The sequence below is a fragment of the Syngnathoides biaculeatus genome, chromosome 14 (genome assembly GCF_019802595.1).
Source record: "Syngnathoides biaculeatus isolate LvHL_M chromosome 14, ASM1980259v1, whole genome shotgun sequence".
Taxonomy (NCBI): Eukaryota; Metazoa; Chordata; class Actinopteri; order Syngnathiformes; family Syngnathidae; genus Syngnathoides; species Syngnathoides biaculeatus.
In genome coordinates, this window is record NC_084653.1 from 16,725,103 (window position 1) to 16,744,030 (window position 18,928).

Here is an 18,928-nt window from a genome sequence, read left to right on the forward strand (position 1 = left end):
TATCCATGTGCCTTTAAGATGCTGGGCCTGGTGGGGTGTCCTGAGATGTCTGCGTGAGATCCTGGGTGTGAACTGTGGTCGACAGCAGCTCCTGCGCTAGTGTTAGTTTTGTTTGTGTTTTATTGGTCTACCAGTGTTCAATAAACAGATTTCAAAAAAAGGGCATCGGAGACTGTGGCTTACATGAGAGGGCATTACTAGAAGTAGAGTGTAAAAAATAAGTATTTTAAAAAGCCGTTATATAGTGGACGTAACACTATCCAGCAATTTACCAATCAATGCTACTTTGTAAGGAATCTCAGCTATTCCCTGAGAAAGGTCAAAGAACACAACGTCCTTGCAGTTGTGCCACCAGGAAAGTTGAAATAAAAATATCAGATACCTGTTTGAAAAATCAATGCTAAATTGGGTGGATACGTCTAGGGTGGTGGGATGTATCAAAAAGTCTCGAGGACCCCTGCCTGGAATTGAACAGCAAGTTGCCCATATTGGGAGAAATACAAGGTCACTACAAACCCGCAGATGAGAATTCGACCAAATGAGCCCCAGTTGGAAGGACGTATCAGCCACATGCTGCAATGATTATGCTAAATTGCAAATCTTTTTATGCCTGCTCATGTAGGGAGAGCAAGGGGCTTACGGCCATGCTACCCTGAGAATGCCAGATCTCTGAAGCTAAGCGGGTTTGGCCATGGTGAATCCTTGGATGAGAGACCGCCTAGGAATACCAGGTGCTGTAAGCTTCTCTCTCCGGCTAGAATGCAGGGGAGTTGCATCAGGAAGGGCATCAGGCGTAAACAAACGTAAACATGTGCCAAATAATTATGCGTTCATCTGAGATGACACCCTGTGGCGACCCCTAATGGGACAAGCCGAAAGGAAAAGAAGATGTAGGCAGCGCAAGGTCTCAAAGTTTGGTGATCATTTTGAGGTTTGCGCATTACCCCTACCCCCACCCCATCTTTTAGTGTCCTGTAATTAAAATGCAATGTCAATCATGATAAAAATACGACTATTGAAGACATCATATTCCATTTGTATGATATTGTTTTAGAAACAAATTTGGATGGTTTGTGAAGCCAAAATAGGATGTAAACATGACTCATGACATGACAAACATGACACTGGAAGGACTGGAAAAAAAAACAGAGAATATTCTGATAAATGAATGTTGAATTTAGGACATTCATTACCATAAAGCATAATATCAGATATACAACAACACATGTTTCCCAATCATCAATTTATCCAGAAGAGATTCTAACGAACATTTTATGCTTCTTTTTCCAATCTTTGTTCTCCACTCCAATTTTGTTTCATCCTACTTTTTTGCTTTATTTTGTTTTCTTTCATTTCCCCTGGTCTAATACTGTTCTGTACCTGTTTAAATATCGTGTAATGTATGCAGAAATGTAGCCAACAAATCAGAACCTCAAATTAACACAGCAACAACAACCCAAAAAGATTTAGTGGACGGGGGTCCAATGAAGCGAGACGCTTGTGTAGTCATAAGACAAATTGGCGCAATGCTCAGCGGCAACGAGGCGTGGTTAGAGAGCTCGCCCACCCCCCACCCCAGACATCACAGAGCAACCACATGGCCGACCGATGCCCGGGGATCGACGGGAGCAGCTGCGCACACAGGAAAATACACACGCACTCATGCGTGGAAACTCAGCTCACGCAAGCATGATTGTACAGTATGTGTAAAATGCACACTGACGTGACGACCTAATTGTAAGCAAAGTGGGATTCCGTCTGGCTTAGCCCCCACACACACACAGCTAGACGGAGGGGAAAGGGAAAACTGGGAAAGATAAGTGATGATTTCACCAATGATGGATTATTCATGATCGTGCGAGGACAGGTGCACCTTCAGAAATTAGACGGTCTTATATATTCTTTGATTTTGGTTGTTTATTTCAAAAACATGGGATTTTGCTCTTTAGATGGTCTATTCATAACTAATTTCCAACTATCCATCAATTTTCTATTGCGTCTGTGTTCATTGGGCTCACAGGTGACCGGAGCCAATCCCAGCTGACCAATAGGTGGGCACGTATACTCTGTTGACAAAGAACCATTTGGACTTACATTTGCACATCGGGATAAGCAAGACTCCTCAATGTAGCTAACATCTAACATTCATGTATTTGGAATGTGGGGGGAAGAAGCACCACCTGGAGAAAGCCCACACAAGCAAAGGGAGGACATGCCAACTCCGCACATTGCGAAGTCCAGATTCCAACCCGCAACCTCTGAACCGTGACTTGCATCTGCGAACCACCGAGATTCAGATTTAGAATCCTTATAAAGGAGCATCGAAACAATATGGACAACATGCATGACAGGTTCATTGAGGACTCAAAATTGCCTGTAGGTGTGATTGTGAACGTGAATGTGTTTTTGTCTATACACGCCCTGCCTCTCACTGGGCTAGGCTCCAGCTCACCAGCAACCCTAGTGAGGATGAGCGGTATAGAAAATGTATGTATCTAGTAAGTACTCCTTTAGAACTGTGCCACCTGACTCCATAAGCTAAACATGTTTAGTAAAGGTTAACAAGACTGTTAAAAGGTCAAAACATTTTTTACAAAGTACATTTCTGCTTGACTAATACTCCTTTTCTTTAAACAGGGTCTCGCCAGCTATCCGTGTTTTGTTTCTAAATACGTTTGATGTACTGAAAACATTGCAAAGCTTTACGTATAACTGTAAGAATTGTTGAGATATAGTTGATGCATCTTTTTCACCATTTGAATATTCCTGATGTTGTGGGCGGGGCTAAAACACAGCCCCCCTGAATTTACGGAACTGCGACGTATTCTTTCTCAAGTTAATGAATACTATATCAGGAGAAAGTCATGTCACTTTGTTTGGTTGCACAGTTGTGAGTTAGCTGTGCTTAGCATCCGTAAAAAAGGCCCGTTTACCACGCTAGCATGCACTGTGCAACCTAAAAGATGGCTACACCCAGAAAAAGCATCTTTGTTGGATGCCCCAGTTTACAGAACAGCCAGGTGACGGTTTTTTTAAAGGACAAGGGTAAACATTCTAAATTAGATATTGTAATGCATATAACAAATCTACAACAAATACATATAACATTATTCACTTCAATGTCTATACGAAAAAATAAATGTGAGCGGAGAGCGCGTCATCCATGCGCAAAGTTGCAGAATTGTCATTCTACGACATCCAAGTGGTCGCCATATTGGCTGCATCTTCTCTCCGTGAAGTCACCCGTACATTCGCCAATGAAAACACGCGGTGCACCCTACTATGGGAGACGAACACGCCCCTTCTGACACGAAGCTCTTTTCGAAAAAGAGAACACCACACAACACGGTTAAGTTACCGAGGCAATATTACACCATTGTTTCGAGCCATATTCAGATGATATGCGATCACGGCCAAACCGCCTCCCCGTCCGCTCATCACAGCCGTCCGGTGTGGCTCATTTTCAGTACCGTGGTGGCTTATAATGGATCCGAGCCGTGCTGCTTTAGGGAGCTGTTCATAGCCGCCGCAGTACGCGATGAATAACATCGTCGAGCCGGGACGCTTTACTGCGTTGTCATCGCACGCGGCTGAGTGAGGCATTGTCGGCTACGTTCTTCAGAGCCGCCGCCGTCCGCGAGCCCGAAGCGCACCCTTCGCTGGCGAACCAACGCAGCAGTCCGACGCGCACATTGACACATTTCGTACGCGGATCTTTTGTTACGTTATGAGAGACTGATTACGTGGTCCGCCCCAAACTATTATTTTTTTTTAGTAGCTGTATACACACCTACCTGTCATTGGAATTGGAACCCACGAAGCTCTCGTCTTCTGCACCCGTGCAATCAATTTTTCACGACGAACCGGGTCTCTTGCAAACTTATGAAGGGTAAATCCATCCTCCCGAGTGTTCAAACAATGTCCAGCAATGCAACGAGCCGGCATTTTGGCGAACACGGAGGAACAACGAGCTACCTTCCCGGAGGTCAAACTAAGTGAAACAAACGAGTCCACTTGGGGGCGCTTCTGTCCTTTTATGATACTTCCTGCTTCTTCTCAAAAACAAATCCCTCGAGAGGATTTTCATGCCGTGAGTTACAAAAAGCTGTATACGTCAAAATCATGTTTTGTGGTAAAAAAAAAAAAAAAAAACGCATGGGCCCGTATTGGCTGCCGTTTTTTCATTAATAAGATCCTAAAAATCATCCATTTCATGACAGTGGCCCTTTAAGCTCCCAAACAAATTGGGAAAAAAGCAATGGATTGAGTTTTTAAAGAGAACATTACTCTTCTCTGTGGTCTGTCAAATTTACATTACATTTTTTGGGCCTGTTTAGTGCTTTTTAGTTGTAACTTCTCACAAATGTCCAGGTTTGAGCAAATGGCACTTAACTGAACTTTAAGCTACTTGCGTGTGTGCGTGTACGTGTGTGTGCGTGTGTGTGTGTGTGTGTGTGTGGTGTGTGTGGTGTGTGTGTGTGTGTGTGTACGTGCACGTGCTTGTGGTGAGGAAGCACAAATAGAAAACAGACGCATTTTTATGGTTACAAATCAGCTGCCGATCGCACTGTGTGATGTGTTCTCCGTGCGTTGGTAACACAATCAGCTGTTGAGTTGAGCGTAAAGAGAATTTTGTGCTCTTGTTTCTGACAGAAAGAAAATCATGTATTTAAGCTGACCATTATTAAACTACCGGTATATTAAAACTGCATTTTTCTATTAACTTTTTAAGTCAATTTTCTTTTTTTCTTCTTTTTTTTTCTTTTTTTTAACAAAAGGGGAAAACTACTTGAATAAAGCTCACTTTTTTAAGTGGGTGAACAGATTTTTTGGGGCGAGGGGACAGAATGTAATTTTTAAGAATATTGTTTTTTTTCTTTTCCAGAATAAAATGCATAATAAGAATAAATATTATTATTATTATTATTATTAAACTACTACATGATAATGTGAATAAATCTGGACTTTTTAAATACCGTGGTTAAAATATTATTTGTTCCCTCAATAAACTTTGATTTTAATATAATGAAAATTTTAAAATTTCATATCAAAATATTGTGAACTTTTCTTGGGAAAACATGACTTTATCCTTGGAAGACAACAACTCTTGATCCCGCCACCCCCCCAAGAATCTCATAAACTTACATTTTGTAAAAAATATGACTTCTTCCCTTGTCAAACCTTTACATTTACAAAAGGCTCTTGTTTTCATTCTTTTTATTATAATAATATTATGACTTTGGGGGAAAAATATCACTTTATGATGAAAAAATCCCATTAAAATGTTATCATGTTGAAATGATTTTATTTCTTTTTGCCTTGAAAAATTCTGCCATTATTTGCATACCTTTCTAAATGTGTTTCTCTATTTTGTAGCACTTTGAATTTATTTTAATTATTCCGACAGCATTTAGAGGTACACATTGTAGTTATGTTTAGTTAATGTTAGGGTTATGAACCCCTGATGTGAACATAGCCACGTGAGACAAATGTTCATACCAGACACAACTTTGATGTCTTAATGATGGCAGAAAAAAAAAGTTGTTTAGACTCACCATTGTATCTACATGTTTGAGAGGCAGGTCATTGGTGGGCGCCTGTTCAGGAAAAAACACAGAGAAGTGACGTCACCACTTGCTTTGCAGTGCTTCCTGGCTCACAAACTTGACGTGACATCACCGCATTTGATGTTACTTTAGCGCCGCACTGCGCACCATTCTTTACCCTAATGTGGCCTCGAACCGGGACTGTACTCCACCTTGGACGTGCGGGCCCATCTATTACCCCGCTGCACAAATATTTACTCAAAGAGACAAGGCTGCTTCCATTAGCCAGGGCCGAGAAAATCCGGCTCTCGTTTCAATGCCATATACAGCCATGGACGGTGAGGGAGTGGAGCACACCAAAAGCTTCGAGGCGAGGAGGAGGGGGAAAAATACGATAAGACATAAACTATGACGTCCGTGTCCCAAGGTGTTCATTATTTAGTGACTAGTAGTGGATCTATACAGCAAGGTAAAGGACATTTTGTCTTCAATCACAGCTAAATGCATCAAACACTTCATTAGGTCCACCAGCACCGATTAATTATCAATTAATTAACGCTGCAACCAGCAATGAACACACCATCATGTCTCCTTTTCTCTGACGAATCCTCAGTGATCAAACTCTGGAAAAACTGCAGACTTGCAAAGTACAAATTTGGGAATTTTCCACCCAAAAATGACTATTTCAGACCTAAGCAGTGGATTTTGAAAAAGATGACCAAATTTTGACACCACGCTACTCTCATATTAAGTGCCCCTTTTTTGTGAAGGACCTAAGTCCAGTGTGGAGACGGAACAACTGTACACCAGGAGCAAGTTAGATCAGTGGTAGGAATTTTGTAGACTAGCAGAGCCTGACAGATCTTATAATGCTTGGGTTGCGCCACTGTCGGAGTCTTTACAGTCAACCGAATCTCCGCCAATCAAATAAGCTCCTCTCATTCCCATTAAATGTGGTGCAAAGACACGCTCATATTTGGTGAGTTTTCACTCATGATATAACCAACGGGATAATCATGAGCTGTCTAACTAAGTGTTTAAAAACAAGCCATGTTCTCAACTTTCCAGAGTGTGCTACTGAGTATTCTAAAACAAAATAAAATCAATCGACAGCAATATGATATGTCGCATATATGACAGCTTTTAATTGACACAAAGCTAAGGTAGAGAGTATTCATTGTTTTTTACAATATCTCGGTAGTATACACTTTTCAAAAATGTGATGACATAATAATTTATTCCTAAATTCCTAGCAAAACACCAAGGTATGCATCATGGACACTGCAGAATACCATTTTGAGAACCACTAGTTTACATAGCCTTTAACAGCATTAAAACAAAATTAAACTAGGGGGAGGAACTATTGTTTTTAATCACTGTCGGGATTCCTTGACAACACAGCACTTTGTGGATGAATAGCACGTTGTATCTGTGTATGCGTACTGTTTTTGTTATTGTTGTCGCTCGTTAAAATGAAGTAAAAAGGCAGCGTCAGACGGATGCACTAAAAGCAGCAAATAGAAGCGCTCACGGCCACAAGTTTGCTGCCGCAGGCATTTTGACTTAAATAGAGCCATTGTGCATCTACCCAGAAAAACACAAGACAGTCTCGCAACCAGCTATTCTAACGTGTGCATTTCCGCTTTGTACAATTGCAGCCAGATGCTTATTCTCTGCGTCTATGTGCGTGTGTGTGGGTAACGTCACATGTGAGTTGAGTTTTATCTACTGTCCGTGTGGACTGAGCAGGCAGTGAAACAACCCATGAGCAGTTAGTAAAGCAGGACAGGACATGGAATATAACCACAAAATACATATCTCATTACATAAAGATCCATCCATCCATTTTATGAGTTGCTTATCCTCACAAGGGTTGCGGGAGTGCTGGAGCCAATCCCAGCTCTCATCGGGGAGGAAACGGGGTACATCTTGAAGTGGTTGCCAGCCAATCGCAGGGCACATAGAGACAAGCAGCAGTCGCACTCACAATCACACCTAAGGGCAATTTAGAATCTCCAATGTTTTAGAGATGTGGGAGGAAACAGGTTTGCCCCAAAAAAAGCCACACAGGCACGGGGAGAACATGCAGACACCACACAGGCTGGGCTGGGATTTGACCCCCAGTCCTCAGAATTGTGAGGCCAACGCTCTAACCAGTTGCCCCACCGTTCCGTCCACATTACGTAAAGATTCTATTCTTAATACATCGCAAAATGAATTTTGTTGCTAAAAAGGGACCAGATATTGACGGGCTATGCAACCTGCCAAGTTAGTTTGCTTTTGATTGACAAACACAACAAATACAAATTTGTCTGCACCATTTGCGCCATAAAATGTGAGAACTAACAAGCATAGCGAGGAGTGGCAGTGCATTCTGGGACTTGTTGTGTCAACAGTGTATGTGTTATACGGTGTACCACCTGGCTGGTCTGCCCTACCTTCTTTCACTTTGTTTTCCCGCAACTCAGATTTACCGTACCATCACTGATTGCAATCTGTCCGTAAAGTGCGATATCATCACATCATCAGATAACGACACCACCACCATACTCACTCACACAGCTGATTAAGACCTTCGGAGCGTGTCATTTATCGCGCCCCAAAAAAATGTATTCAACCCTCAAGTTCCGTTTGTTTCATGGGCCAATGAGACCTCCTGTTGCTTGTTTAATCATTGAAAATACAAAAATAATGCAAAATAAAATGAAAAGAAAAATACAGCCAGCAGAAAGTCTTTAACCCTAAAACTTTCCACACATTTGAAAACAAAGGATAGAATTTCATGTTGAGTTAATCTCTAAACTATCCTCTCAACACTGGGTTTATTGTTGGTTCCAACAGACAGACTCTCGGAATGAGTAATGGTTTTCACACATAATTATCATTTCAGAAATCCATTTATAACTGCTTGAGGGATGAACGAATCATTGTTGTACATTGGGGAGATGTGTACCACCTGTACAAAAGACTGATGGCTATTCTCAACATTTATGCCCTTCTGACTCCTCAGATTTCAGAACCTTTCCGTCACTTTGAGCCAAGTCAGCGAAGTGTCACATTGTTACATTTGTTCCTACTAAGGAAGCTAAATAAAGATGATTATTTTTTGCTCTGTATGAAGCAAAAAAAAAACAAAAAGACATTCACTGTAACAGTCATAGAATCCAATGGTTTTCTAAAGTCATACGGTTCTGACTGTCTCTGACTGATTATGATTTATATATCGAGTGTCTCAATTGAATATTATAACAACAAATAAACTGTACTATGGAAGCTTTCACTGTTTTGGAGTTATATTAAGAAAGAAAAACTCTGGCACCATACCCTGACCTCAATCCTATTGAGAACCTGTGTAGCACCCTTAAAAATCGAATAGGATAGGTGGTTGCACAGTACCTGCAACAAGCAACTCTGAAAGGGAACCTTTAAATGAGGTACAGGCGGCTCATATCCATGGATACAAGTTCAAGTTGTCGCTGTTGGACAAAAGCCCAGTAATGTGGGACCTCAATAAATGGACCACGATATTACAGAAATCGGCGGCACAATGGTGCAACTGTAGAGTTTTGCCCTCACAGTTATTAGGAACCGGGGTTCAAATTCCAGCCCTGGCTGTGTGGAGTTTGCATGTTCTCCCCTTACCTGCGTGGGTTTCCTCACACATCCCAAAAACATGCATTCATTGGAAACTCTAAATTGCCCCTAGGTGTGACTGTTGTCTGTCTCAATGTGCCCCGCGAATGGCTGGCAACGAGTTCATGGTGTACACTGTCTACTGCCTGATGACAACTGGAATTGGCTCCAGCACTCCCGTGACCGTCGTGAGGATAAGCAGCTCAGAAAATGGATGGATAATGGATATCAGATAAAACGGACCGTCGGAACTGAACACTATGTTCAAAATAGTTTTCATTTGGTTTCACATAAAATGCCATAGACAAAGTCTATTAATTAAAGAATTGGAAGCTGTTGTTTTGGGGGGGGAACTGTGCCAAACAAATATGCGTTCATCTGAAATGAGACGCTGTGGTGACCCCTAACGGGATAAGCTGAAAGGAAAAGAAGAAGACAGGCAGAGAATGGGACTGACATATTTTTCAGTCACAGATATGATGATTACTGTACGTCAACAATATCACCACGACAAAGCACACCAGCATGACAAGTTGGAATAAAATGGGAGACTTTCAAATATCTTCAACCTTTTTTATATTTACAACAACATTAAACTCGACTTGGCTTTTTAGGCCACCAAAAAACCCTACAAGACAATAATTGCACCTGTCAATCAGCCTGTTAATTAGCCAGTTCATCTTTTATTTATTGCCTCACTCGTGCCTCTGGACCTTTGCTAAAATTTGGGAAGATGAAGTAAGCACAGTTGTTTACATATGTGAAGAATAAAAGCCTTTCTGTGTCACCGTTGCGAGGTCAGCGTGAGCGTAGACAATTTGAATCAAGCGTGATAAATTATCAATTGCACATGATTTTAGGGTGGTGTGAGTGTGTAGAGTCCCACAAATTGGTGCGCAACAGTACATGATGGCAGTATAAGGTAAAACTTGAACAATGCAGTTTTCAGTGTTTTGGAGGGTTTTTTTTTTTATTTTGGATATGTGTTCAGTACGCCCAACAGCAATAATATGCAATACGATCGTGTGAGGGAAACTATGCCACTATATGGAGTAGATACATATTCATTAGAACAGGCATAAAAATTCCAACTGATGTGTATGAAATTACAATATTATGCAACATGATTTAGCAGTCCTATTGAAAATGGTAACATGGGGTGAAAGATGGATATGATCCTGGGTCTTGTTTTTCTCCTACGATCTTAAATCATACCACAGAATGCCTTTCACCTAAATCTTTATCTCTGTCACCACCGTGCCATGTGCTTCATTTCACATAAACAAAGTAGCTCCTTTGACCAGAAAAATTACAGCCTACTCGAGAAAAGCTCACAAAATCCAGGGAGTTTCCTCCCCCTGAGTTGCAGGAATAAATGAAGCCAGAGCGGAGCCTTTCGGGGGAAACGATCCAGGGCTAAATATACAGCGTTTCATCTTTCGTACTACCGACGCAGCCCTCGGCCCAGCCTGCTGACTGCGGACGGCGCTGTGGATCAAATCAACGCTTTTGGTGTGCGCATGTGAGTGTGAGACAGGGAGACAAAGTATTGCCCCCGCAAAGCACACGGCAGTCTTTGTAAGTGTTAAAAGCTCACTTACTGTACACAGTAGAGTGAGTGACTTTTGAAAGTAAGATGTGGGGAGACCGATGATTGCATTGGAGTTTCATGTTGTAACAACTACAAGAAGAATTCAGCAAGGAAAGTGGTCTAGCAGGACCACACGCGTTGCATTGTGGACAGAAGTGTTTTGGGGTGGACTCAAACCTCATGCCATTTCAGAAACTGACAAAAACAGCAGCAGACAGTGCTCTACAGCTGCCATGAAAAATGAAAGCAATAGTGAAAAGCACTGATGTAAAAGGTCTATCCTATTGGCACCGCTCAGGATCAAATGGCTTCACAATAAACCATGACGACATTTCATATGGGTACAATTACTTGCTTGTATTCCAATTAACGCATATACTGTATTTAGTCGACATGTAAGTTAAGGGCTCAATCGTTCGCTCATATTCTGTGACGCAACTCGTTATCCGTAACATAATGTAATTTGTTCCATTTGATGTTTATTTGTGCAACTTTATCCGTGTATTACTCTTTAGACCGTAGAGCAAAACTTCACCCTGTTTATAATCTTGTAACCAATGACAGAAGAGATCAATTTCATGTTAATATCAAAAACTTAGGTTTACTTCTTTTAAAACTTGAGCACCTAATCCCAAAGACGCAATTTTTTGTCTTTTATGTTTTTTTTTTTTGCACCATGGTCTTCAGAAGGGTGCTATTATCGCTCCTCGCCATAGGATTAGGCCCGAGAGTAAGAGAAAATATCTGGGATTAAATGTGTACAACATTATTATTCAAAACAGTGTGTTACTCAACACAATTACACAGTTTATTCAGCTTGCTGTGTGTAATTGTTTCCCGTGCGTTGACGAAATCGGTATTTATGCACCCAGGCACATATTTTGCATTGGAAAAGTCTCAATCTTATCTTAATTTACAAAGAAATTGACTCAATGTGAAATGTATGCCTGTTTAGTTGGACGCAAATGTATTATTCAGTTCTTTGAATGGCAAACACAAGTTAATTGGATCCTCTGCTATCTAGTGGAAGAGGATTTAATTGTTATTGTATACATCGCTGTCATAGATATAAGAACAAAAACACAATATTTGTGGGAACTGAATAATAATTTTTAGACGAATCCTCTGGAATCGGATAATGTGAATTTTTGGGAACCACTGGGGAAACTATAAACTATCGCAGCTTTGCTGCCAATTTGGTTGCTTTTGTTTTTGTCTACATAACGTGAGGACGAATGAGTCAGTCCATGGGTGTGTATGCTGGATAATACTTATCCTTTCCTCCAGCGCCTTCAGTTGATTGCAATGATGACATCATGACACTTCATCTGGGCAAAATTATTTGTAACAGCCCAATGAAGTGAGATCTTTCTCAAGTATTTTGGATCTGATGTCTTTCTTCCCAGTATGCTGCGTGTCAGCATATCGCAATTGAACAATACGCCTATTCTATTGTGGTCAAGAGTCCCTTCTGGTGGGAGTAAATGTAAACTGCAGGAAATGCGCATGAGCCCTGTTGCAACGGGGCTCGTATGAAATGTCAGTCCTGCTGAGGACAGGCTAAGTGAGGCTTATTCTTTCAGGACTGCTTGGTGGCTTATTATGGTGCCTACTCATTTGACTTCCACAGCTGTCTGGCGAGAGTTTTAACCAAAACGGCCGCTCGTACGTCAACCAAACAGGAAGAGCAAGGTTTCAAAACATTTGGGGAGGAAAAATGCAAATAAATACTTCTTGATTGTAATTGCTATGACTCCAAAACACTTTACTATCATTACACTTAGAAATAAAGGACTTACAGATTTGATTTGCACTCAAAGTGGTTTAGTATACGCGTACCTGGTTCAGGTTTTTCATAAAAATTCTTAACTCTTAGTTGTGATGAAGCAACTCAACATACTTTCTTGGAAAAGGTTGACTAGTTTAGACAGAGCTTTGGAGCCATTTTTAGCATATTGAGACTTTTTAGAAGGAGCATGAAAAAATGCAAGTAACTTTTGGGGTGAATAATGGAGGGCTCTAAAAAAATGAAAAAATGATTTCACCAATCGAGGTTACTGTACATAGCGAATATAATGAAGAATATACGTGGAGGAGATGACTTTTTAAAATAGTATCTTTTCTAATATCATAACACGTGTCAATTTGACCCACAGCATGAATGAAGGGTTGACACTGGCAATAAATTGTCAGTCTGACTGAGTCCTTTACATGAAACTTTTAGACTACACGTGTCCAAAATAAGTCAAAGAAAAAGCATAACACATACATATGATGGCATACCTGCACATAGGCAGTTTGAAATATGAATTTTAGTTATGACTGTGGTCAAATTCTCAATTTTTTCTAGTAAGAACTGTAATGTAAATAATCGCAATGTTATCACTGTCAACACAAACATGGAATCTTACATCCATATGTACACACAGGTTTGCAGTCATTTTAAAAACATATGAATATGGGTAATAAAATGCCTTTCCAAATTTACACAGTCATCCGAACACACAGCTGTTCTTCTCTCATGCTCCGCGCTCCTCCATCTCCACCTTTCACACAGCCATGCACATGTAAACACAACATGTATGGAGAGTTCGAACTAAGTTTGGAGTCTGTGATTCCAGTTCCCATCCCCTTAGGTTAAAGTTGGGGGGGCCTTAGCGGGGGCTTCTAAAATGACAGCGATCCCTCAGGACCCTCCCTCGAAGAGAAGTGCAGAGTGAACTGTCTCCTCTGTGGGAAAAACTTAAGAGTACGAATGTGTGACCCTACACCGCCTTCATGTTCTTGCTCCCACTAATGGACGCTTCTTGTTACGTAACCGAAAAGCCCAGAAGTCCAATGGGAGTCTCTTAAGGAATTCGCCAAGATTTATTACTTATTTATTTATTACTCCTCAAAAGAAACGTGGGTGTATGAAAACACAGTCAACTCACAGACACACCCGGTAACTTTCCAGCCATCCATCTTTTATCCAGTTTATCCTCATTAAGGGTAAGCTGTCTTTTGGCAAAAGGTGATGTACACCCTGGAGAGAATGCCTGCCAATCACGAGGGCACAAATAGACGAAGCAGTCACAATCACATTCATGCCTACACACAATTTAAGGACTTGAGTGAAGTAAACATCCATGTTTTGGGAATGTACCTGGAGAAAACCAATGCAAGAAAGGGAAATAAAATTCAAATTCCACACAGGAAGAACAAAGCCCGGATTCAAACCCCCGGCCTCAGAACTGTGAGGCGAATCTCCTAACCACTTCAACAGTTTGTTTTCAAAACGCGACAGATTTACGAAACTCGCGCCAAAATTATCCAGCTCCGAATGGTAGTTATCGGGATACTGTGATTTTTGTTCAAAGTGCTATATATCGTTCTATATCAGCCAAGGAAGATCGCGTTTTATTTCAAAATGCGACATATCGAGATCTTATTTAGAGCAAAATGCGACATAATTTCGTTCAATCAGCGTGCGCTGCTGAAGCCAGCAGCATCCAATCAGAATTCGTCTAGAGGGAACTTCCGGTATCTTCCACATCATCATCCAAAATGGGTTCGCCCACGTTTGAGAGAGATGCTAATGCCGAGTTTGATTTTATGTACGAGACACCTGTCATGATCCTGCCGCTCCAGCATGAGCTGTGCGGGTGTCCGCGCAGGTGCGCTGATTGGGAGGTGCACACCTGCGCCTCATGCAGCCTGATTATGCTGTGGATTTATATGACCGCGATGACAACTGGCCGGCGCCAGTTCGTTGATCTTCATGTCCCGTTGGTGTGCTCCGGTATCCCTGATCGAACCTGTGTGTACCGACCTTCGCATGTTCTCTGACCAACCTTGTAAGCCTGACGACTCCTTTGATACTTCTGCCTGCGTTGATTGTTCCCCTGTGTACCGACTCCTGCCTGTCCGCTCATCTGCTCTCTTCGCCCGACGTCCCAACTACCGCTGCTTCACCGGACTGCCTGCTCGATCCCCTACCTCTGCATATAATAAACGTGTCTCCTTGAACTACCTTGCATCTTCCGAGTCCTGCATTTGGGTCCTACTCTCGTTCCGATGGGACATGACAACACCGGAGAGAATGAAGCTGGGAAGGAAAAGAAACCCAGCGGAAACGGGATCAGTAATGTTTCTTTTCTACTTATGAATTGAAAGAAAATAAAGACTTGTGATCTGTGTAGATTGTTTTTGTTTACACTGAAAAATATCTAGTACAGTCAGTAGCAAACCTTTTCATTGTTTTGCCATGTGATACATTTTACCATGTTTTTTTATTTGGATCCTTGGCATGCATTTTTGTCGATTTTATCTTTACAGTGTTTCTTGCTTTCAAGCTGAACTAAGTCTTGTATTTTGTTTATCAATGTTTAATAATATCGAATAAATGAATCAGTGATTGTGCTGGTTTACTTGCAGGCTGTCCCATTGTGAGGGTGCTTTTCCTATTTAATTTTAATTCTTTATGAAATTATTGCAATTTAATACTTCAGTTCTCATCCAAGTACCATTGTATCTGAATGTAATAAACATACTGTTTTGTCTATGATTGTGTAATGCTTGAATAGTAATTTTGTTGTTCAAAATATTTCACCAACGATCATTAATGAATGAATAAATTTTTATAATTCTATGCAATCTTTTTTTTGCCGTTTTTTATAAGGAACGTTATCGGCTATGACTTAAGAAAAGTTGACATTAAAAGGAAATCAACACCCTTGGAGTAGACTCAATTTCTGTCTATGAGCATTATGAATACTGTTATTATTACTACAGACTTATATCCTATTCTGCAGTGTTCTTTCCCCCAACAGCGACAGCTATAAATAAAATCAAAAGAAAGCAGACTCAATGAGTCAGATTTCAAACAGTGAATTTGTGAGTTTGAAACTGATTTCATTTTGGAGATGTGTGTATGTGATCGACTACCTATTTTTTTTCTGGTGGTATCCCTCGCAACCCATATTAACCTTGATAGACAGTTTACTTTCTTAATGATCTCACATCAACTTATAAACAAAATTAATCAACTGAGTGACACAATGCCTGCAGATGTCGGATTGCAGAATCGCATACAGATACACAAAATTACAATGATGTAAACTCAGCCTTTCCAAGACCTCATACTGAACAACAACAGTTTCTAAATAACTGAAAAACACCTTTTTAAAAGAAATTCCCATTTTTTCATCTCCTTTTTCAACATCTGACATTAGTGAGCTAATTGTGAAAATTGTGACTGGTGACTGACCCTTATTTCTCATACCTAACTCTCTAAATGTGGTGGTCGTGGTCTTAAATATTATTTTAAAATGCTTGAAATGTTGAAAGGCAAATAGTTTTCATGATTGCCGATCAAAAGCAACTGATTTTAAAAAAAAAAATACAGCTGCTCCTGAAGGTTTAAGTTGAAATTTGGATATGTCTCACTTTGCCAAGAATAGAATGTTTGGATATGTCTAATTTTGGAGAAAAAAATGAAATTTGTCATCCAAAAAACTCAGTGAATATTAAAGCCAATATTTTTTTGTAGTATGGTGTTTAGTTACTTTTTAGCATCTCTTTCCATCCCCCAATAATTAGAAACATAAATTGAGTTTATTGTTTTCACTTCAATACCAAGCCCTTTTCTCAAAATGAAAAAAACGGATATGTCTCATTTTGAAAACAAACTCTTCACTTGTTTTCCATGGCACCTCCTGGGAACTTATTGGAATGTAGAAGTTACTTCATAAGACAGCATTTCTCTTGTTTGACACAAAAACATTGGGATTTCACCACGTTTTTGAGAAGTTACATAATAAACCGTGCAAAAGAAAAGGACCGTTTTTGTATTTACGTTTAATGCTATCATAACATAAATAAATGAAAATCGCAGTGAGCCCAAAGATTTAAAAGGTAGAGTTAAGATTACAGAACACTAGAATAAAAATACACACAGTACATTTCACAAAACTGAAGCAAATTGTGTGGCAAAGTGTGGATGGTGACCTCTCCTTATCTGCGCTGCAGTGTTGGGAAAGTTTATTTTCATCGCAAATAACTTCAAAGTTCAGTTCACTGGAAAGCAGGGTGCACCCTGAACTGGTCGCCAGCCAGCAGAAAATTAACTTTCGCTTGAAACCTGTTCACAGACAACAGAGTGACGGCATTCTCAAAAACGTTCACCTTGCAGAAATGAACTAAGATCGGTTCACGTTTGCACAAAACATGAACTGATTCATAAACCTTCATTCATTGAACTTGTTCAGCTACAACTCTGCAGGGCTGTACACAAGATGCTTGTATCTGGCAAATTTTAAGCTCTTTGTTGATAGACTCCAACCCCTGAAAAATTCAAAAGATGTTCCAAAGTATTGCAGTTATATTGTATATGCCAGCAGACTGTTTGGTTCCGAAATGATTTATCACCGTATTATTTTGTTTTGCTTTTTTTCTTCAAAAAAATTGGCAGCTCAAGTTGGGCGTGTTAACTTTTATTACATCCAACTTATTTTGGACACGAAAATCAGTTTAATTTTTTCCCCCCAAATTAGAAAACAACTCTAACAATGGAGATCATTCTGTTCAGAGTTCAAATGTAAACTTGTCTGTATTATTTATCAGACGGACTGTGCGGCGAGTCAGGTTGGCCTTTTGTCTACTCAAAGTAAGCCATGCACATTAGGGTAATATGTGTGGTTCTGAACACAACTATGCACAACTGGACCACATTTTGATCATTTTTGGCCTGGAGCTGTTCCTTCCCTGCACCTAAGACCTATAAAGGCCGGATGACATAAGTGTTAGTGGTTGATGGTATTTCATTTGTATGAGAGTACGTCTACTATTTCTGGGAAGGGTAGGTTTCAAATCTGTAGTCTACCTTTAATCAATATTACGACAAATTTTCCATTACTTCAAAGGAACTTTTGTTGTTGTTGTTTTTAACATTTGATAATCTACCAGATTGGCATTTATCTTGAAATGTCTGCTTCTGAATGAGGTGGGTTTTGGTGCAAATTCTTTATTGGGAGTTGGTCAAAGTACAAGCCCTGGAATTTGCCCAGAATCGGTGCTTTAAAACCAGAATTGCCGTTCCATTTCGGGCATGAAACCCAGAGACTTTTTTTTGTGCGCAGTATTACGAGACATTCACCCACTTTCATGTGGCTTGGTTGCTTGCTAGTGAGGACCCATAAAGTTCATACATTTACACCACGTTGCAAAAAATTGTGACTTTTTGGCCTTGGTTTATCCAACATGAAAACCTATGTGTTCTCAAAAAAAGTAACTTTTTCTCAACTTTCCAAGGGGGTTTACCAAGTGATTTTTATGGAGTCAGTTTGGGGATCCTTAAAATGCATGAATTATTTTAGTAGATTTTACAACAATTTGGAGATTTTGAGGCATGTTGAGGCCCCCAAAGAAGCAATTAACTCGTCACAATAATAATCCAAAATAAATAAAATAATAATAATAAATATAAATATAATATCCAAGAGGGATTTTGGGTCCTACGGTATATGCAGACCTTCCCATTCTGAGTTGTCACTATTTTGCTCTGCTATTTCGCTTCAACATTCAATTACTGAACATCTACTTTACACATTAATTACACTCCAAAAAACGTCTAGCAACCAGCAGTGAAAAACCACCAACAAGCCATCGTTATGCCTCTAGCTAAGAAGAAATGTTTTGGGGGTTTTTTTTTAGTACAGGAATGCCTGGATTCACAACAGAGTGTCTGTGCCGACATCTTGGGTCAGTGCCGCTCGCCGTGTGCACTTTACCTGAGTGGAGCACCTAAATCACTCTTTATTATGCAAGAGTTGGATAGGAACTGGGACCACATACAAGACATCTGGCTGGAGGAGTGCCGCTAGAAACATGCATGCTAGCACGTACACAAGTAGGACTTGGATCTTGCTTGGTCGAAACTTGTGAAAAACTCAAGTTGACTTTTACATGCTATTCATAAGACTCAAATTGACGTGTGCATTAACTAAATGACAAGTCTTGCCTGTTCACATTTGTAAATCAGCAATCCTGGTAAGTCAAGAGTAGGCTACGATGTGTGCCAAGGCCACCGGTTGAAGATACCATCATGGAGGGCACTATGAAGAGTATTACATTTGTATTGACTTGAGAAGACAATAAAATAATTGACAATTTGAAGACT

At 40.3% G+C, this 18,928-nt stretch overlaps 1 protein-coding gene across 16 annotated transcripts in view; it reads right to left on the reverse strand.

Annotated features, from left to right (window-relative positions):
• tns1b (tensin 1b) overlaps positions 1–18,928 on the reverse strand; it is a 135,415-nt gene that overhangs the window by 45,248 nt on the left and 71,239 nt on the right. For 14 of the 16 annotated variants that reach the window (XM_061841451.1, XM_061841450.1, XM_061841436.1 and 11 more), the window contains one exon: positions 5,556–5,597. The exons of the other annotated variants lie outside the window; for them this stretch is intronic. In XM_061841451.1, coding sequence (XP_061697435.1) covers positions 5,556–5,597 — 42 coding nt within the window. The remainder of the gene's footprint in view (positions 1–5,555; positions 5,598–18,928) is intronic. 16 annotated transcript variants of the gene reach the window in all.